Below are 21,972 nucleotides of genomic sequence, written 5' to 3'. Positions count from 1 at the left end.
TAACAAATGGTGGTAGCTAGTTCGTTCAGTCCACAGTGTGTGCGCCAGTGCACGTGTGTTGACCACGGACCAGCAGCTAGCTAGCCTCGTCAAGAGCTACCTTAGCTACACGTTCGTGCCTACGTGTCCGGCGTACACGCGGCTCCCGTGCGTGACCTCTGATGACCTCACAGGCCCGCGATCGAGCTGGTCCAGTCCGGCTGGCCGCCTCAGCAGCCTTTTGGTCCAGCGGCCGTCGACGATCCGCGTACTATACGGAACCGAGGGAGGAGGTCGTGGTCGATCCGATCGGTCCTCCTCGACGCCACACCACGCGCGCGGACGTCGCCGGCGCCTTTCGGCACGAATTATCGCTTGATCGCCGCCGGTGTCGCCGGAGCTTGCTGGTCCGGATCACGCCCTGCATGCATGCGTGCTATGCTTTGGCCGTGGGCTCCCCAGGTGGCGGCCATGCGCTTGGCCAAATACGCATGGGCACCTGGGGTCCAGGTCCATATACCGAACGAAAGAAAAGAATGGGGAGCCCACCATTTTCTACGGCGTACTACTAGTAGCAATTAGCTAGCTAGGTGGTCAATAAGAACTAATAGCAATTAATCTAGCTAATGACTCCACCGAGACCCGTCTAGATCCTTCGAGTCCTCATCCGTGCATGTTTTCTCCTGATTCGATCCGCACGCATACATATATACAAGTCCAAAGGAGAAGCATAATTTCACCGCATACAATCATCCAGTGCATATACACATGCGTGACTCTACATTTTTTTTACAGTCTAGACCCGCCGGCCCCTTTTGAATTTTGTTACTTAAATTCATAGACACGCTCCTTCGCCGTCACTGCTACATAAACGATTTGCAGGGACGTCTCTTTTTTTCTAGGGGCGGACGAAAATATCACCCACTCCCAGTAAGAGGCGGCATGCACTGTAGCAAGCGCTCGCCCCTGGAAATGCCCACCCGCCCTGGAAACCACCTCCATTTCCAGGGGCGGGCAGTCCGCTGTACCCATCCTGAAAAGTTTTGAATGCAGCAAGCGGATTTAGAAAAATTTATGTGGGTCCCACAATGCACCTATCTTCTCCTCCTTATCCTATCTCATCCTTCTCACGTCCTCCATCCGGTACTTGTCCTCAGCTCTCTCTCAAACTCTCTGTCTCTCCTCTCCCCTCTTTCTCTGGAGAAGGTGGCACACGATCGCCCCCTGCCTAGCGAGCGTGGGCGGCCTCCTCCAGTGAGGGTGAGGCGCGGGACCGGCCCGGTGCACAGGCCAAGCGCCGCCTGGAGGCAGCCCCAGCCCTATCCCCTTGGCCGGCCTTGCCCCGGTGGCCACGCGCAGGAGGCAGCCCCCCAACCACCCCGGCGCGGAACTTCGGCGGCGGCGGCCTGCTCCGGTGGCCGCGCCCAGGAGGCAGTGGCTCGGCCGAGGGCCGGCCTGGGGGTCTCGGCCGGTGGAGCTGCTCCAGCGGCTGTGGGGTGCGGCTCGGTGGCCGGCCTCCTCCAGCGCGGGGGTGAAGTGCGGGCACCGGCTCCGGCACGCATGCAAAGCGCCGCCTAGAGGCAAGCTTGGAGCGAGGAGGCCGGAGCCCGCAGCTTTGGGGTGCGGCGGCGCGGCTTGCAGGAGCGGTGCACAGAGAGCCTGCAGCGGCAGCCCGTCGGCGTGGGGAGACTAAGCATGCGCAACGGCCCACCGGCGTGGGGAGACGGGGCCCACAGTGATTCTGCGTGTGGGGGCGCAGGCAGCGCCGCCGACGGCATGGCTGCGGCCGGCGCGGCGACCAACATTTTACTTTTTTTATTTTGTAAATCGGTTTTCAGGGCAGTTGAGAGTATTACCCCGCCCTTGAAAACGGCATTTGCAGGGCCGAACGTCCCGCCCGCCCCTGCAAACAGCTATTTTTAGCTGCGAAAAGTAAAGCGGGCGGGGCACCCTGCCCTGCAACTGCAAATGCCATTTCTCCCGACCCTCGAAACCTTTCGTGTGGTAGTGCGTGATACCGATTGATCGAAGCTAAGGCATCGGCCGACCTTGCTCCGTGGCGCTGTTTGGGGTAGCATCAATTCCTCCGACCGTGGACTATCACGTCAATACGGTGGCGCGGCGCTGGATGGATCACCCAGGCCCGGACAATAATAATAATCAATAGTAGCTGATGCGCTCGTACATACTGATGATGGTCCAAAAGGTATGAAGTGCTCCCGGTCGTGATTCCGATACCTTGCATGCAGCATTTGGTTCCTGTATGTAGCATCCATGTTACATATGCTACACGTATGTCCTTGGACAATGGTTAGTTGATAACCTATACCCGAGGTTGGTAACCTATACACATTGAAACAATAAACTAACTAAGGTCGCAGTTTTCTTTGAATTTAGTACTTATTCCCTCTGTCCCAAATTATATATAGTTCACTCGCTACCGGATTCAGGGGCTTTGCCGAGTGCCTGGGACACTCGGCAAAGCCCCGATTACACTCGGCAAAGGCTTTGCCGAGTGTAACACTCGGCAAAGGGTACTCGGCAAAGATTTCATCGGCAAAGACGTCTTTGCCGAGTGCCTTTTGTGGTAAAGGCTTTGCCGAGTGCCAAAAAGCACTCGGCAAAGAGAACCACTCGGCAAAATGTAAATCGGAAAAAATCCAAAAGATGAAACAGGAAAAAAAATATTTATTAGGAGAGGCATGCACAGCCAGCTAGTGACCCATCTATTGGGTTGCATATTTTTTTCAGCAATTTTTCATAAGTTGTCGATGATAGGATTTGAACTCACGACCTCCTGCACACAAACAACTCCTTCTACCACTGCACCATTGAACCACGTGTATCAATGTTACGTTTTTATTCTCCACATATTATAATTAACCGAGTGTAAATTATTTGTTTGAGATAGTAACTAAATTTAAATGAAAAAGTTGTTAACTACAAAGTGGCATAACTTTTCAAGATCTATAACTTTTATTTTGGTAGTTTCTTCATCCGAGATCGTTTACAAAATTTGAATTTCAAATTTGAAAACTTCAAACGTATTTTAATATGACACAATTATTACAAATTAAAAAGTTATCAACTACAAACTTTCACAACTTTTTGAGATCTACAACTTTAATTTTGATGGTTTTTCCATTCAAGGTCATTTGCAAAATTCGAATTGTAAATTTTCTATATTCAGATGTAGTTTTTGTTGATAAGATGACTTCAAATTAAAATGTTGCCAACTGTAAAATCTTATAACTTCTCAAGATCTACAAAGTTTATTTTGGTTGTTTTGTCATTTCTTCATCTAACATGATAATTCTAATATTGTTCACAAATCTTATATATCTCTCTTATAGTTTCATAAACTACGAGAGAGATATATATGTTTTGTGAACAAATTTATATTTATTTTGTCAAATGAAGAAATATCCAAAACAAGAATTGTGCATCTTGACGAGTTATACAACTTTGTAGTTGAAAATATTTTTATTTGAATTAATTTACTAATTCAAAATATGATTTGAAAATTATCTTTGTCGAGTGTCTGAAAAAGGCACTCGGCAAAGAGCTTCTTTGCCGAGTGCTTGAAAATAGACACTTGGCAAAGAGCTTCTTTGCCGAGTGTCTGAAAAAGGCACTCAGCAAATAAGCTCTTTGCCGAGTGTCTGAAAAAGGCGCTCGGCAAAAAAGTCTTTGCCGAGCGCTGAAAACGACACTCGGCAAAGACGCTCTTTGCCGAGTGCCCGAAAAAAAACACTCGGCAAAATACTTAACACTCGGCAAAGATCTTTTTTCCGGTAGTGACTTTATATTAGCTTGAACATGTTTCTACAAAAATATATTAGCATTTACAAGGTACCAAATATCAAAACATATTTCACGTTGTATTAAATGAAACTAATATGTACATCATCGGTCACTAAGGTTTCCAAATGCATCCTAATAATGCTGTTTTCTAATACATTAGAGAATTTCAAATAAAATTCTCATGTATATATAGATTGCAAGCGTTCAGTTTTTAAATAATTTTATGAATTTATATGTTTTTGTATTTTTAAAGAAGCACACATTTTAGGTTGACAAAAAAAGGAAATACAGTTTACCAAAATTATACCAGGCCGGATACAGGTGGCCAATAATTAGCATCACATGTTATATATTGTGAAGCTTATATTGTCTTTTAGGCGGCACAGGTTTAGTTCCTTCAAAGAGTATGCTCTAGACGTCCATCAGATCCCATTATTTAGGAACCCTATCTAGCTACCTGATAGATTAAGCTACAACGTAACTCTACATATACCACAAGATATTGCTTGGTCCTCTTAGTGTGGGCATACTTTCCTTTGATCCCCACATGTTTTGCTAACGGTTGCCGTCGAGTTGAGTTAGAACAGTGGAGAAACCCTGGATCTTGTTCCCCCCTTGTCCATACATGTAGGAGGAATATAATCTACTTTTCCGGGAGCTGTAAACGGAATGAATAAGGGCATGTGATTCTATTCCCACACCCTCCTTTAAGGATTACCATCCACATATAGAAGGGGCTAGCCTGCAAGGCTGAGGCCTCTCCGGGTAGGCTTAATTTAAGCGCGTCCTATCCCCGCGCAACAATATTCTTGGTAGGGTATGAGTTGTGTTACTAGAAACAAACCTGAAACACAGGTCTTTTGTGTAATCGATATCGTCAGCTACTATTCTTGGGACACCTAAAATGAGAATCTTGTGAAATATTGAATTCAGCTTGGGAATGTTTTTTTTTTCTTTGGGCGAATACAAACAGTTCTCATCTTTTCATTTTTGTAAGTGCTCTCCTTGGAAAAGGCAATACTATTGAACAAATTAGGTGCTTAACTGGATACACCGCAAATCTTTGGATATTTTTTCTTTTTTAAAAAAAACAGAACCTTTAGCTCCTATTCAAAACATAAAGGCAAGAAATTACGAAGTAAAAAGGATCTCTTTTAATTGCTATGGAAGAATATTGATAGTGCATCGAATCCAATCTATGTCATTGACAAGAATCTTATGTGCTGTTCTTCTTTCTGTAACTATGTTCAGATCACCACTCTCTTTTCAGTCCATAGGTGTAATAATCCTGCGCAAGTTATGAGAATATATGGTGAATGCTTTCCCCTCCACTCATCGACTCTCTTTATTATAGCCATCACTTTGATTTTAGGAAACTGTCTTGTAGTAGAAAGGTCTTCTAACTGCAAGCAATGGATAGCCAGAAAGTCTCTTTTGTACTAATCGTGATTTACTTCATTTGCATCAGGGTTGGCACCATCAGGTGTTGCATTATTGCAGCAAATCATTTGGATCACTAGTCGAAATCACGCAGATTTATTTGTTGACTATTGCACCCCTGTCTGGTCTTTCTTACCCTCAATTGCAAGTAGCCATCATATAGATGAGGTAGAGTTACTAACTTGGTAGTATAGGACAGAGCAAGGACGTACTAGTGAAGTAGTGATAGCTTTGCCCTACATGTAAACAGCACGTTCCCTTTGTAATAAACAACATAAAGGCTGTTCTTGGGAGAGGCAGCTAACCAAGCTATGATTGTTAGTGGCATCCAATGCACACACAACAAGATGGTCTCCTGGAATTGCTTTCATGAGCATTAGAAGAGTGGAGAAGGAGTTGTAGCTTTTTGTGCTATAGACTACTACAGCTTAAGGCTTAAGTTTCTAGCTTTCTTTTTCTTGTGAAAGCTATGTATAGGTGATCGAGTAAACTAGAGAAAACACAAGTGTACAACAGATGTAGTTATGTTAATCTTAAGATATAAGCAAGCAACTGAAGAGAGACTAGTTGAAATATATGGACATGCGTACAGTTTAACTTTTTTTTTGGGAACGAAACAGTTTAACTAATTTGTTTCTGGGTTCTCCGAATTCACATTTAGAAGTTAGCATAATTGATCATATGAAAAATTTGTTGTGGTCAGCAAGACTTTTTTTTTTGAGGGATGGTCAGACAAGACTTGAGAAAGAAAAGACACAGTAGGTCCTAATTATCAATCCAATCGTATAGTGAAGGCCGCAGCAGTTCACCTGTGGATATAGTAGCAGTCACACTGGAATCGGGTTGAGAGAGACAGGACTCACTTCAGTGGCGGAGGGCCCGGTATTGCTGGGTATTGCTCAGTCAATACCTCAGCCCAGCCCAACTTCACCCCGTAAAAAGAAAAATTAACCCTATCCGGCTATCCGCCGCCGGCCGCCGCACGACCTGCAGTCCTGCACGACGTCTTCGACCCGGACGACGCAGCACCGTCCTCGTCGGAGCCGTCCGCGACCGCCGCCGGCGCCTCGAAGCAGCACGACCGCGCGTCCTCGGCGTCGCCCTCGCAGCCACCGGTGGCCGCGCGGGGCGGCTGCAGGAGCTGCTCCAGCGTGGCGCGGAGGCCAGCTGCGACGGCCTCGTGGCTCCTGGCGACGCCCATCCACGCCTGGCACTCGGCGCCCGCCTGCTGGGCCTTCTCCTCCAGCTCCGCGTTGCGACGGAGCGCGCACCCCGCCTCGGCCTCCGCAGCGCGCAGCCGCCTCGACGCGGCGCGGGCATCGGCGCCGCTCCGGCTACCCCCGCCTCCAGCTCCAGCGGCTCCAGCCCGCCTCGCACCGTCGCACGCAGGCGCTGCTCCGCCTCCCCCCGCCTCCAGGGTCCAGCGGCTCCAGCCCGACGCCCGGCTGCCATCCTGCCGCATCCCGACTCGATGCCCAGCCGCCCTCCTGCCGCATCCCGGCGCCGCAGCTGCCGTCCGCCCGCATCCCGGTGCCCCGGCCGCCGTCCTTGCCGTCTTGCCGAGTGCCAGCGCCCCGCCGCCATCCTGCCTCCGTTCTTCTTCTTCTGAGACGCCCAGAGCCCCTGACCATGGTTGGAAATAGCAAGGGGAAGAAAAAAATTAACCAAAACGGTATATTTTTACTCATTGTCCAGTGTCTAGGCTCTAGGCCTCTAGCAATGTCTAGTAATTTATAGGTATATCTTGAACATCCGGATGACCAGTGACCATATTTAATTTCAGGGATCTATAGATATTTTACTTGTGGACAGAGTAGCACTCATGCTAGTGGAGTTCATCTTCATCATGAACCTGAAGTAGAAGTGGAAGCAAAAAATATTGCTCATCCAGATGTTCAAGATGACAACGGTGAAGCGGAAGAAGATGCACATGTTCAAGAGGATATTGAGGAAGAAAATGCACATGTTCAAGAAAACAATAGTGAAGAAGTTAATGGTCAAGAAGTGGAAGGTATAACTGAGTTCAACCCGGGCCACATTATTTCTAATCCAGGTCTTTGTATTCCAATTGATCGCTTTGTTTCTAATATTAGGCTATCTCCAGCGATATCCTCCAAATCCCATCCCCTATTTCCATCCTCCATATCAACTTCGTTCTCTATACTAAATTTTACTCCAACAACGTCCTCTATTTCCATCCTCTATACCCCACAATTTTATTTTTTTATCATTTCTTCCTAACCGTTTCCCCCGAGCGCCAATCCCCGCCGTGCCGCCCCGCGCGCCGCCCCGCAGCGCCCCTCCTCCTCCGCCCGCAGCGCCGGCCCTCCCCCGCCCCACAGCGCCGCCGCCCCGCCGCCCCGCGCCGCCCCGCCCTCCTCCTCCTCCTCCGCCGCCGCCCGCCTCCTCCTCCGCCTCCTTCTCCGCCGCCGCCCTCCCTCCTCCTCCCCCCTCTGCCGCCGCCCGCCCTCCTCCTCCGCCGCCGCCCGCCTCCTCCTCCTCCTCCTTCTCCGCCCGCCCCCCCCCTCCGCCGCCGCCCGCCCTCCTCCTCCCCCTCCTCCGCCGCCGCCCGCCCTCCTCCTCCCCCTCCTCCGCCGCCGCCCGCCCTCCTCCTCCCCCTCCTCCGCCGCCGCCCGCCCTCCTCCTCCCCCCTCTGCCGCCGCCCGCCCTCCTCCTCCCCCTCCTCCGCCGCCGCCCGCCCTCCTCCTCCCCCCTCTGCCGCCGCCCGCCCTCCTCCTCCTCCTCCTCCGCCGCCGCCCGCCCTCCTCCTCCCCCCTCTGCCGCCGCCCGCCCTCCTCCTCCTCCTCCGCCGCCGCCGCCCGCCCTCCTCCTCCCCCTCTGCCGCCGCCCGCCCTCCTCCTCCTCCTCCTCCGCCGCCGCCGCCCGCCCCCCTCCTCCCCCCTCTGCCTCCGCCCGCCCCCCCTCCTCCTCCGCCGCCGCCCGCCCCCCCTCCTCCTCCCTCTGCCTCCGCCCGCCCCTCCTCGGCCCCTCCTCCGCCCGCAGCGCCCCTCATCCGCCGCTCCTCCGCCGCCGCTCCCCCGCCCCTCCTCGGCCCCTCCTCCGCGCCCGCGCCGCCCCTCCGCGCCCCGCTGCCGCCGCTCCCGCGCCTCGCGCGCCCCACCGCGCCCTCCCGCGCGCGCGCCGCCCCTGCCCCGCCGGCCCGCGCCGCCCCTCCGCCCGCGCCGGCCCCCTCCTCCGCGCCCCGCCGACCGCGGCCCGCCGCCCCTCCTCCCGCGCGAGCCGCCTCCCCTGGCCGGCCGTTTCCTCCCGCGCGCGCGCGGAAGGGGCGACAGGCATGGAGGACGCCGGTCGCCCCTTCATCTGTGCCGGACGCAGTGGGAGTCCTCCATTTTAGCGATCCTTTTAGCGGGTACCGCTGGAGGTTTAGAGAAGCTACAGAATCCTCCAATTTACAGAATCGGGCCTTTTACAGGACACCGGTGGAGATAGCCTTAGAGATGAAGTTAGGAGGGATTTCATAGTTAAAGGTCCGATTCAACCAATTGGTCATAATTTTCCCAAATCCAATTATAAAAGAAGCTTTCAAAAACATTGGTTTAGACAACATAGTTGGTTGAAATATAGTTTGGAGAAGAATAAGCCTTATTGCTTCTATTGCTACCTTTTTAAACATGATCGAATGTGTCAGACCCGGGGCCACGGGACTGTTTACATAACGTAGTTTAAACAGGCTTGAGAGATAAAGTCCGTCTTATCTCTTATTTATCTTATTTATCTCATATGAATAGGAGATAAAACTAGTCGGTACAGAAGGAATCTAGTCGAGTTGTTTTCGGTTACGATTCCTTATCTAGTATTGATTAGGATTCTTGTAACCCTGACCTCTCGGATATATAAGGGAGGGCAGGGACCCATTCAAAATACAACATCAACACACAAGGCAATACAAACCACCACACAGAACGTAGGGTATTACGCACCTCGCAGCCCGAACCTGTCTAAGTTTTATGTTCCTTGCACCTTCGAGTTCCTGATCTCAGCGTCTCCTCACCTAAAACTTACCACCTTGGGCATATCTCTTGGTAGGCAGCCGGTTAAACACTGACAGAATGGATGATAAGTTTTGTTATGATGCATTCACAAAACTTGGCTTCTCACAGTGGAGGAATGCTTCCTTGGCATTTTCCAAACATGTTGGTGGGCCTAGTAGCATACACAATGTTGCAACAACAGCATTTTATGATTTTGATAACCAAAGGTAAAGTGTAAGACATAAGGTTTCAAGTTATAGTAGAGATGCATTGGTTAAATACGAGACTCGATTGGAAGCTTCCTTAAGTATTGTAAGTTATCTAGCATTGCAAGGTGAGCCATTTCGGGGACATGACGAGTCTGCTACTTCTTTGAATAAGGGAAATTTTTAAAAACTTCTTGATTGGTACAAACAAAGGAATGAGGAGGTCAGACAAGCTTTTGATAAGTTGTGTCCAAAAAATGCCAAAATGACTTCTGGAACAATTCAAAAAGAACTTGCAAACTGTTGTGCAGAAGCAGTCACAAAGGCAATAAAGGAAGAAATGGGGGACTGTCTATTTTCTGTTATTGCTGATGAATCCTGTGATATATCGGTCAAGGAACAAATGACAATAGTGGTGAGATTTGTCAACAAAAAAGGAGAAGTAATAGAAAGATTTTTGGGTATCAAGCATGTCAAGGACACAACATCAGAATCATTGAAGAAAGCATTGGTTGAGATGTTAAGTGACCATGGATTAGTTGTTGCAAGGTTTCGAGGGCAGGGGTATGATGGTGCTTCTAATATGAGAGGAGAGTTTAATGGTCTTCAGAAATTGATTCGTGATGAGAACCCATTTGCTTTCTATATACATTACTTTTCTCATTAGTTGCAATTGGTAGTTGCTGTCTCAAAATGTTGCTCATCTCTTGAGGATTTCTTCAACTACGTGACATTGATTTTGAGTAGCACTAGTGCTTCTTGCAAAAGGAAGGATTTACTGCTTCATAAGCATCGCTTAACTCTCTTGTCTAAGTTGGATAGCGGAGAAATTTCATCAGGAAGAGATAAACAACAAGAAACATCATTGGCAAGATACGGAGATACAAGATGGGGATCTCATTACAAGACTTTACTTCGTATTGACTCTATGTGGGATTCAGTAATTGAAGTTTTAGAAATTGTGCATCAGGATGAGCGCAATCCATCGGGTGCAGGAGGCTTGGTGGAAAAAATGGAGTGTTTCAGCTTTGTATTTAATATGAAGATGGTGTTGCAAATTCTCCGCATCACAAATGAGCTCTCTCTTCTCTTGCAAAAGAAGGATCAAAATATTGTTCAAGCTATGTCTTTGGTTGTTGATGTGAGAACACGTTTGCTTAATTTGAGAAGTGAAGGTTGGGAGCCATTGTTTGAAGAAACTAAAGTATTTTGCCTTGCAAATGATATCCCAATACCAAATATGAGTGATGCTTTACCACGATATGGTTGGTCAAGGAAAGGTGGGAGAAAAAATATCACTCAAGAGTATTATTATCGTGTTGATACCTTCTATGCTGCTATAGATTCTATTACCACTGAGTTGGATCATCGCTTTAATGAGCTATCCTCGGAGTTGCTTGTGTGTTTTTCTTATCTTGACCCAAGAAATTCATTCTCTAACTTTGATGTGGATAAGCTTGCTCAGATTACGAATATCTATTATGAAGACTTTTCTTTTGATGACTGTAAGACTATAAAAGATCAACTAAAAACTTTCATTATTCATGTGCGAAGAGTTGAAGAGTTCAAAGCTTGTTACGACCTTGCGAGCCTATCAAAGACAATGGTTCATCTAGAGAGACATATTGTATTTCTATTGGTGTATCGGCTTATCGAGTTGGCATTGTTATTACCAGTGGCGACCGCAACAGTTGAAAGAGCCTTCCCGGCTATGAAGATTATTAAGATAGAATTGCGCTAAGATGACCGATGGTTGGCTAAATGACTTGATGTTGTGCTACATTGAAAGAGAAATATACAAAGGACTAGATCTTCAACAAATAAAAAAAGGCATTTCAAAATAAGAAAAATAGGCAAATGCAATTGCCTAAGCCTCCTATACCTAGGCGCAACTAGAGGTATATTTTATTCCTCTTTTTAAACATTCTTCACTTAAATATATCATTATTAACTTATTTTTATCTTTTTTGCAGATTTTTAATTGCTATATTGTAATTGATATTTGGCTATTAATTTATCATGATCATGTCATCACGATGACCTCTTGATAAGGTATTTTTTTCGCTCTCATTTCAGTCTCATTTTACATTTGCTTGTTGTGAAAAACGTTTAAATTGCGGCATGTATTTTCTTAGCTTGTTGTCTCGGCAATACCTTGATTTTATCGCGTCCTCCGCCACTGACTCACTTGATCCTACTTATGTGTTGATCCGATCATAACAACATTAGAATCACAGCTTGTACTAACTTTGTTTGTGGTTATAGGCCATGTTCAGGTCAGCTTCAGCAATTCAGGTTGTTTATGTGATAGGTCCTGTTCAGGTCGGCTCCAACAATTAAGGTTTTTTGAACTAACGACGTTGCATCATGAATGAAACTGCATGAAAATATATAAAACACGTTGATTAGAGCATCAATGGACACCTCAAGTGGTTGACTTGGGATTAATGAACTTACATTGTCTCTTAGCGAAGCTAGTTTACAAGATCGATGCTAATAATACTGAAAACTCCTTGGATCATGGGAAGAAAGCCGCCTTCGTCGCTTGCTGGCCCATTATTCTGATTCTTCCAGCTAGTGGTTTCGTCTTAAGATGCTATGGTCAGCCAAGGAGTTGAGCGGGACAACTCATCAGGTCTTACTTATACACCAATCCAATCGTAAGTTCAAGATAGATACCTGCATTCAGCTTGTCTACAACGCTAGGCCATGTTCAGGTCGGCTGCAACAACAATCCAGGTGGTCCCGAACTAACTGCAGCAAGCGGCAGCATCGTCAAACCAATTATATGGGAAATAAACTGCATAGATCAGAGCACCTTTGGACGGCGCAAGCGGTTGACTTTGGACTAATCAACAGGTTTGTGTTGTTGCTAAGCGAGGTTAAGTTACAAGATCGATGCTGACAGAGTGGCAGTACTGAGGACGTCCTTTACTTGGATAATGTGAAGACAATGTGCTTCGCTTTGCTGGCCCTCTCTGATTCCTCCAGATGGCTGTGTTGATGATCTGATGATCCAACTGCAGTTTATCATTCTTTTTTACATCCGCGAGGCTGCGACGATGCAAACTGCAATGCCACTCGAGGGTAGGAATAAGTAATAATCAATCATTTGACTTGTACACACAGGAAAATCTTAAACCAGCAAAGATCTTCAACTCTTGGTAGGACCTATATATATATATATATTCCGTTACCCTTCGGATGCGTGTTTACTTTCAATCCCAACACTTCAACTGAAGAAACCATATGGGTTTTCTGAATTGCCGACTGCGCTCTACTAGCTAGTGCTCCAGCAGCCCAGTAAGCAGTGTCGTAGCCAACTCGATCTAGCCACGGGATAGAGCGATCAGCGATGCATTGCAGCGCATCCTGACCTGATACCCATCCAGAACTGAAAATGGCGTGCGATCCTTATCTCTTTTCGGGCACCAGATTAGGATCGCATCTATCCCTTGGCGTCACCGGTGTGGCCGTGCACTGACTGGTGCTTGCCGGCTGTCTGGTGGTGGCATCGCCGCCGACGGCATGGATGCGTCGGGATGCTGCCCACCTTGAGTTCAGTGACGAGCAATTGGGTGCTGTGGGGATGAGCGATCCGATCGAGTGCGCGCGTCAGGGGCTGCTATAAGATTTGGCCCGGGTACCCGACCATTCTCTGCTGCTGCTGCTGCAGCAGCAGCAGCAGCAACGTCGTTTCGCAATTTCGCTAGTGTTGCAAGCATATTGGCAGCACGGCCTCTCCAGGGGCAAGCTCCAACAATAATACTGCTCATCAGTTAGAAATGTCCACGTCGGATTCTTTACATGACAAAGAGAAAACAGCATCAGAATCTTGCTCGTATGACAGAGAAAGTACTTGGAGAGTGAAACCTGACTGTTGCTCTTGTCAAGATATATAAGCAACGGGTAAAACAATGTAACATGCAGGTAAATTCGACTGTATCTGTGTCATTAGTTCTAGGAGAGAAAAAAAATCAAATGATACCAGAATATAAGGGGCAAATCATACCAGTATATCAGATAATAGTCCGCTTTAGCTTTTCAAAAGGGCAAGCTGGGCGTAGCAAACACAGAAAGGATTCACTCGAAAAAAAAAAGAAAAAGGAAGCGGAAGCCAATGCAGCCGTTTCCTTCATGGGCCTCAAGCATCCAGGCCCAGTGTTTCTCCTTCTTTTTGGTAAGCCCAGTTTTCTTTGGACCTACCAATGGGCCATGGGCCATGGCGTCCTGGCCGTTGCCCCGCGCCAGGCGAACGAAATCCGGAAACCCGTTTTCTCCCCACGCACGCACGTTTCCGATCCCCCGCCGTCACCGCCCGTCGCCGCCGGCGACTCGATTCCGTCAACAAACCAACTCTACTCCCAACACGCGACCTCGGCACCCTCCAGTTCTCCACGACTTCCAAGTCGCGGGATGCGGCGGCGGCGGCGCCCGCGGCCTACGTGGCCGCGCCTCCACCTCCGCTCCCGCGGCGCCGACGTGTCAGCTTCCCGTCCACTCCCTATTCCTCCTATTACTTGGCTCCGCCGGCAACTGTTCGCCCCCCTCAACTAAATCCGCGGCCGTTTCCACTCGAGGGGTGATCATGGCGGCGCAGGGGTCCCTAATCGCTTGGAGGGCGGTGTTCGCGGCGCTGGGCGTGCTCATGGTGGGCACGCTGGTGTACACCTGCGCCACCGACGGCTCGCCGTTCCGCCCCGAGCTGCTTACGCCGTAAGTGCTGCTTCTGTTTCTCCCCGCCCCGCCTCCGTGGGGTCGGATGTTTTTGTAGGGGATTACTCAGTGGTTACTTCGGTGAACTCGGGCAACGTTGCTAGTTTCTTGTGTGCGTGCTCGCGGATTGGAAGGAAGCTTTTCCGTTATAGTTGAATTGGATGTTTGTACGGTCAACTAGCTATTATGAGTGTCATGAACTTGCTCGTTCCTCACAAGGAGGGTCATGGACTGTGTATTGCAACTTGCTTCGTTGGTAAGTTGCATATTTTTTGGTGGAGATTATTGTGAAATGGTAAGGAGACGTGATGAACTGGTGATGGAGTAGCACCTGCAAGGTCATCTAAGTTTCGTTGTGAAGTTAAATTTATTAATTGAACCTTACTACCGCAGTTAATGTATAACTTTGCACAATGCATGTTTTATAAGCACGTAAGTGTAGATTGTTTCTTGTATCTGGGTTTTCCTGGATCAGGACCAGTATGGAGGTGTTGGTGTGTTACCATATCTTATCATGAAAACTTAGGCTTGCTCAACAATGCTGCAAGTAGTATAACGCTACATTTGGAGTTACTGTGGAGTCATGATATATGCAGTAAAAATTTGTTCTTGAGAGAATCAGTACATTTTTATGAGTGAACTATTTGTTACATTAGAGTATGCATATCATAACTCTTCCCCTTGCTTACATGTACACAAGATACATACAGTCACTTCAAAATTGTGAATTTGTGATTGTATATTGTATGCAGATGGATGGTGGCAACACTGGTTGATTTTTATGTGAATGTAATTGCAATCTCGGTAATGCCTTTATTTTCCTGATTTCAATTCCTATGCAGTCACTTTTTTTTACTATGTTTTTTAACAAAAACCTCTGATGCTTACCATCTTATGAGGAAAAGTTAGCTGGAAGAGCCTTTTTTTACCATCCTTGGGAGGTAACAAGAGACATTGTCAAATTATAACTTGGGGAAGTACCAAAATACATAAAATATTTTGGTACATCCAATGTTTTCAAATTACTAATTGAGTCGCTGGGTCACAAGACTAGATGACTAATCGTGACTAGGCATCGATTAGTCGTGATTAGTTCTAGGCTAGTCAACCTAGTCGACCAGTCGGTCCATGGCAGTCTATAGCCTAGTTGGTTGCCTATCCCTGAGACCCTGATTGTAAATACAATAGAGAATAGATAGAGTAGAACATAGAGATCAGGAGCAGAAGTAGTTTGTTCTATTTCCATCTCAGCAGTTTGGGGGCTATTTAACTATTTGCCATCGTTACGGATGGCACCTCTTCGAAAGCCACTCTTTTGACTTCTACAGATTTGCCACTTCTCTATGTGCAAAGCTAATTAGGGCCTGTTCGGATCCAATGGAGAGAGAGAGAAAGTGCAAAACTTTTGCTCTTTTGCACATTTTTTGCACTTTTGGATCCAAACACCCCAAAGTGCAAAAGGGCAAATGCTACCGTAATTTTGCTAATTATGGATTAATTAGGCTTAATAGATTCGTCTCGTCATTTAGTCCTCATCTATGTAATTAGTTTTTTAATTAAACTATATTTAATACTTCTAATTAGCGTCCAAACAGGAGCAAAAATTTTACCATTTGCCCTTTTGCTATTTGCCCTTGGATCCGAACGCACCTTATTTGCCAATTTTGCCGACATGGCATGTCAAGTCAGCCAACGTGGAGGGGCACGCGAAAATACCATCATACCCTCTGTATATCTGAGTATACAATGCTCATTCTGGTTCTATCTCTAAATCATCTTCCACCTCCATCGTCTTCCTCCTCTATCCGCGCCACCCCCCTCCCCCGCTTCCCTCTCCGCGCCGCCACAGCATGCGCGCGCTGTTCGCCACGCTCCCCTTTCCCTCCGACCCCTCGGTCCCCGCCGCGGCGCTGCCGCTGTCCACGCGCTGCTCGCCGCGCTCCCCTTCCCCTCCGACCCAACCCCGCGCCTCCGCCGCGCGGCCCTCCTCCTCGCTGTCGACCAGGTCTCCACCTCCATGCCCGACATGCTCCACCTCCCCGCCCCCATCGCCACAACACACATCGCCGTCGCGGACTTCTTTCTCGCGGCCTGCACGCACGGCCGTGCCCCGACCTCCTCCCTACGCAGACGGGAACTTGACGCTCCTCCTGCAGAAGAAGTAGCCTCCACCGCCGCCCTCTCTGCTGCCTCCTCCGGCCGGCAGCAGGTCCCATGGCTCGGACCTGTAGAGGTCGACCACTCGACCTCGCAGACCACGGCAAGAGTGAAGCCGGCGTCAGCCTCCTTCGGTGTGAGGTAGTGCGTGAGCAGCTCCTCGTCAGTGGGCCGGAACCGGAGAACCGGCCCAAGCAGGATGCGACGGACGCGCTCGTGCGCCTGTACGCATCCTCCATCGCTGCCTCCTGCCAAGTCTCGTTGCGCCGTTGTTGTTGGTGGTGACCAGGGAGCTCGGAGGCGAGGGCATCCGGTGGACGATGGGCGATGGGGATGGGCAAAACGGATTCATCTTGTCGAGGGGATCATCGTGGTGGTGCTGGATTTGTCAATCGCGCGACGGACGCGATGAATCAAGCAACCGATGGCCATCGGCGGCGCTTGCTCCGGCGAGCACTGGCGATGCTACACAGGGAGGCGGACGAGGCGGCTCAGAGGTGCGGGGCGACGGTGAAACGGCTGCAGGGGCGGCGTGCTGCCCTTGATGCTGTTCCTCAGGGGCCTTGACGGCGCGGCCGCAGGAGGTCAACTTGCTTGCTGTTTTTCTTGGAACAGATAAGGGAGAAGCCGAGAAGTCATGGCGTGAAGAGAGAGAGCTGGAGGTAGAAGAACGGTGAATGGAAAAAGGCAGGGGCACTGAGGTCTTTTCGCATTTTCTCTCCATGCTGGCTGGCTGACTTGGGGTGCCACGTCGGCAAAATTGGCAAATAGTTAGCTTCGCGCGTAGAGGAGTGGCAAATCTATAGAAGCCAAAATAAAAGTGGCTTTTGAAGAGGTGCCATTGGTAAAGATGGCAAATAGCTAAATACCCCGTTTGTACCACTACCACTGAGGCCAGAGTACCTGCATCTGCAAGTCAAACCTTGGGAAATACAAGCAGTCAAGCAGAGCACCAAGTTGGATAAACTAGATATGGGACAGGCAATGAGGGTGCAGAGAGGACGGAGGAGACAGCAGCCAGCAACCAGAGAGCAAGGGACAGCAGCAGCTTAGCCGGCTGAGCCTTGAGTGGTGCTATAGGACTGAAGCCAGAGCTAGTCGCTCGACTAGAGATGCCTGATTAGTCGTGACTCGTGACTAATCAACTATTAGTCGACTGATCGGTCGACTATGTAATATAATTGAATCGAATTGCATGATCGATTTCCACTTTCCAGGGACCGATATCTCGATTAATCATAACTAAACAAGCGATTTGAAAACACTGGTACCTCTGAAGGTATTGCTTAATAGTATTTCTTGGTACCTCCCATGGATGGTAAAGGGACTCCTTTTTGAAAGATCAAATTTAATTTCTGACTCAAGTTAGAGATGTTTCTTTCATGGTGTTTTAGGCATGGGTTATCTACAAGGAAGCAAGCTGGGTTAGTTCTGCCGTGTGGGTGGTTCTGTTGTTTTGCTTTGGCAGGTATTTGATTCCTTCTCTAATATTTTGTAAACCTTTTAGTTTATGTCTTCTTTGTAGGCTTCTATGCTGAGTCCTATCAACTTAATGGTATCCACCTTTCTCCTTCTCTTTTTATCTTTTCAGTGCTGCTACTTGCGCTTATATTGTTATGAAGCTTTTTGAAGTAACACCTGCGGGACCATCCCAAGATCCACTTGATCTTCTGTTTATCAGGTAGAGTACCAAATTATTCACGATTGACCATTTAATCTGCTGTGCCTTCAGCTCATTAACTAACATACTGAGAGCTCAAGATTGGTTGCATCCTAGATGTTGAGTAACATATTAACACAGCAAACTTTGTTCCACCACATTCCTTGCTGCCACTCATGTCATAGCCACACTGATCTTGTTGATCCATCGAGATGTCCATGGAATGTTCTTTTGCATGCACTTGCTGTTAGTTGAATCTTTTATTTATTATATTGATGCCAATTTGTCTTGACTTGTATTCTCACAACATTTTCAGGCAAGGTAACCTATCCCAGAGAAAATGCTCTTATGTCATAATTGGAAGGATTATTTTCAGCATTTTGGGGATATTCATGGCTGCCGTTGTCACATATACTGTTATCACTGATGGACTTCCTTTTAGGAAGGAATTGTTGACACCGTAAGTGAATACATCATAATTCATACTTTGTTGCCTTGCTGGTTTCTAAATTCTAAGGGCCCATTGAGCTCAATGTAATGGACAAAAGATAAAAAGAGTAATTAGATGCAAGATTGCAGCAGCCTAGGAGCAATAACTGTGCAGCCATTGGTGATTTGGACTTTTCAAATATATAGAGCAAGCATGAGATGCGGGAATCCTACTAGAAGCCTGTACGCTGAAGTTACGGTCAACATTTAATTCGTACATTTATGTTGAGTAAATTCCATGAAGCTATAGGTATTTTTATCAAAACTATCCTCTGCACCAATTTGATAGTCTGTCTCCCCCTGCACTCACCACCCCACCAATCTGATTCAGATGCTCCTCCCAGCCCATTCCTGCAGTCGTTGCAGGTCATGGCAAAGGGTGGTAGTGATGCATTGATTTTTTGCTTGTCAAGTTGTGATGATTTCGGCAAGTTACATAAATTCAACAAGTTAGCAACTGCCTGTGCAATTTAATCCCTTGTTGAAAGAGAACTATTATTCTAAGTATCTATCTGTTAACATTGTTGACATTTAGGAGAATTGTTGTGTAAATATTTAATTTATCTGACAATTTAGATTGACGGTTAAATATATTAGTTCATCAGTTGAACTAAAAATAAAAGATTTCTTTATCAAATTGAAATCTAAAGTTCACTATTTCTATTGTGCACTTAGGTGGATGGCGGCAACCTTAATTGATTTCTACATAAATATCTTTGCAATATCGGTAAGACTTCTTGAACTTGGGCACTGTATTTAGTACAAACCATGAGATAGATGCAATCATGCAAACTTTTTGGGGCAAGCACCAAATCAACATGAATGATTTTTTTTGCAGGTTTAGTTGTTAATCAAAATGTCGTTCCCAACTAATTTTTGTCAGGAGAAATGCAATGGGAAATCTTGGAAGAATTATAAATAGAACGAAATTACAAAATAAAACAAACAATATTACTGTAAATAATAATATTTTTATCTTGAACTTCTTAAGCTAAAGTTGGTAGAGTTCAACATTCTTTAGGATAATTCTTAAGATTTTTTGGTGTCCATTTAATGCTTAGAGTAAAGTAGTTTGTTTTATTGCATCTAGATCATCTTTTGCACTAAATACACCCTCCTTTAAATTTTAGTATTTGTTGAACTAATTATCTGAAAGAGAGTAGGTTTTTTTTTTTTACATGAACATGATGTGAAAATTTTTACTCTTAATCTTTTAGTTTATCCAAAAAATGGAGACCCTCTTTTGGTAACTAGCTCCTGAATTTTTTATTTGAAATTTTCTGAGCTTTAATCATGTCATGCTGTTATTTATCAATCGTAGGGGAGGATGTCTTTTCAGAGGGAACATAACCAATTGAGTTTGTTCACTATATTTTCAGTGGATACCCTGATCTGCACATTACTTCTATCTCTTTTAGACTCTTTTATAAAATGTGCAGCAACAATTGTTTTGTATTACTTTGATGGTTATTATATTTGCCTGTTTAATAATTTCGGAAATCTTACCTGGTGAAGATGGTTAATCATTGATAACATGCCTGTAGGTTTGGGTTGCTCATAAGGAATCGTCTTGGATATCAACTACCATTTGGATTGTCTTGTTGATATGCTTTGGAAGGTAAATGAATCTTTTTTGAGGCTCCAAACATCAGTGTTCTTTTCAAAAAAAAAACATCAGTGTCTTACTCCTACCACTATTTTTGCTTAACAAATCCATTTACTGTCTGCTGATTTTACCGCAATACTTTATTAGCGAGTTATTGCCATGTTATCTTCAGTTGGTTAATTTGTTTGGTTTGTTAATTGGTTCAGTTTATTAATAGGTTTTAGTACATATCATTCTGTTGGAATCAGTATCTACTTATGAGCGATGGCTGTGTCATTCACGGCAGGCAATTGCTACCAACAAAGTTCTCCTCGTGCCAGCACCTTGGTCCAATGCAGCAGTCTGAATGTACAGCTGCTGGTGTGCGCTCTTTCTGTCATCTTGGCACTGATTTTGCACATATCCATGATATAAATGGGTCTCGCTCTTGCGTGCATGACATCCCCCTCCCCACCCACCACCACCACCACAAACACACCCCACCATTATTCCATCACTTAAGCACCAAAAAAATTTGTTAATTTGGTCCCTCCTATTCCTTGATTGGTCCCCTCTCATTCTCGGTCCAAGCTCTGCCACTGGTTCTGTTCAAGTGCATGCATTATTTTCTGTTCAGAGAGGGATTGGATGGATTTGTTTTGTTTGGATGTTTATCTTTCGTTAATTTTCATCCCATGTTAGAGATTACTTCTTAAGGGTCATCTGAACAAAACCAATGATAATCATCGAACCTAACCAAATCAATATAATCCCAAGCGAAAGCTAGTAATGCATGAACAATACTAGTAATCATTGTGCAATCACTTCTGTTGGCCCACATGACTGCATCAGGGGATTGTGGGGATATCCTGCCTATAAATCTTAACATATTACCGATTAATTTATATATCTAAATACTGTAATTAACTTGTTATATGGTAACTACCAAGGTAATTTTGTTCATTTTGGTAACCTTTTACCATGGTATGTATACACTTACATACTTTCTGAGTGTTGAATATTATCTAATGCTTCCTAGTAGTAGCTCCTGTTGGGATTATGCATGATTCATAGGCGGGTGGTGCTTTCCTACTTGCAAGAATATATACATTTACATTATGTAAAGCTGACAAGCTGCTGTAACCCCATCAGCTGAAGTGTGTGAAGGAACAATTGCATTCGGGGTACACGTAGATACATTTCCTCTTACAGTTATGGTGCATTCACATGAGTGGATATGTTGACTACAAAGTTGTGGTTCATATTGATGATTTTATGTGCTTAATTTATGAACCCTTATCCTTTTTTTCCTTCGTTGCTTTAGCATCACAACATGCGGATACATTGTTCTCCAACTTCTCCAAGTATCATATCAAGACCCAATCTACCACGTGCTATTGAACTCTCATAGCAAGTATGGAATTGCGACTTCCCTGTAATCCTTCATCTTCTATGAGCCTGGTTAGCTTACAGCTGTCAAACTTCTGCTTGATGTTTGGTTATTTATCTGCTATTCATAATTCACCTGTTTGAAATGTAGGAAGATTTGAAAATTCATTGAAGTGTTATGTTCAGCCTGGTTCGTAATAATACAAATGTTCCCTTGTATCTATATGTAAAGCTACCACAACTAAGGGTGTATCAGGATAGCAATTAGAGAAATTCCTTTAGTTGAGTGAAATGATGACTTCGCCAACTTCTCTGCAAAATGGACTGAAAGCTGAAGCTCTGTTATTGTACTTATTCAATTGCTTGGACAGTGATCTTTTCTTTTTTGTTGTCACTCTTATGGAAATCCAGAATTCCTGATCCATTCAATGCAAACGATTTCAAAAATCAAGTTAAAGTTTTATGTTTAAGAATGCAATGGGCGCTTGATGTTCCAAGCATTATTCTGATTGTCAATAAAGTTGCATAAAATAGCTGCTTGCTCTATGGCACATA

The 21,972-nt window shown here is 46.2% G+C and overlaps 2 protein-coding genes across 4 annotated transcripts; one reads left to right on the top strand and one right to left on the bottom strand.

Moving 5' to 3' along the window:
• Positions 1–6,184: 6,184 nt before the first annotated feature.
• On the bottom strand, positions 6,185–6,685 carry LOC112890303. Its single transcript, XM_025957217.1, has one exon. It carries the CDS (start codon positions 6,683–6,685, stop codon positions 6,185–6,187), a length of 501 nt encoding a protein of 166 aa, XP_025813002.1.
• A 7,116-nt stretch (positions 6,686–13,801) lies between these two features.
• Positions 13,802–21,868, top strand: LOC112888598. 3 transcript variants are annotated; one of them, XM_025954851.1, is made up of 9 exons: positions 13,802–14,137; positions 14,890–14,941; positions 17,689–17,762; positions 17,886–17,975; positions 18,271–18,414; positions 19,119–19,170; positions 19,988–20,061; positions 21,353–21,442; positions 21,569–21,811. In XM_025954851.1, the coding sequence occupies exons 1-9, from the start codon at positions 14,010–14,012 to the stop codon at positions 21,576–21,578; spliced, it is 714 nt and encodes a 237-aa protein (XP_025810636.1). In that variant the 5' UTR covers positions 13,802–14,009; the 3' UTR covers positions 21,579–21,811. The 3 variants fall into 3 exon arrangements, with proteins under 3 accessions (XP_025810636.1, XP_025810635.1, XP_025810634.1); XM_025954850.1 differs by having other exon boundaries at positions 13,803–14,137; positions 21,353–21,489; positions 21,573–21,811; XM_025954849.1 differs by having other exon boundaries at positions 13,807–14,137; positions 21,353–21,489; positions 21,569–21,868.
• The last annotated feature ends 104 nt before the right edge of the window (positions 21,869–21,972 follow it).

This window comes from Panicum hallii, chromosome 4, assembly GCF_002211085.1.
Source record: "Panicum hallii strain FIL2 chromosome 4, PHallii_v3.1, whole genome shotgun sequence".
Taxonomy (NCBI): Eukaryota; Viridiplantae; Streptophyta; class Magnoliopsida; order Poales; family Poaceae; genus Panicum; species Panicum hallii.
The sequence above is the reverse complement of the archived record's forward strand: the minus strand, read 5'-3'. Positions and strand labels throughout refer to the sequence as shown.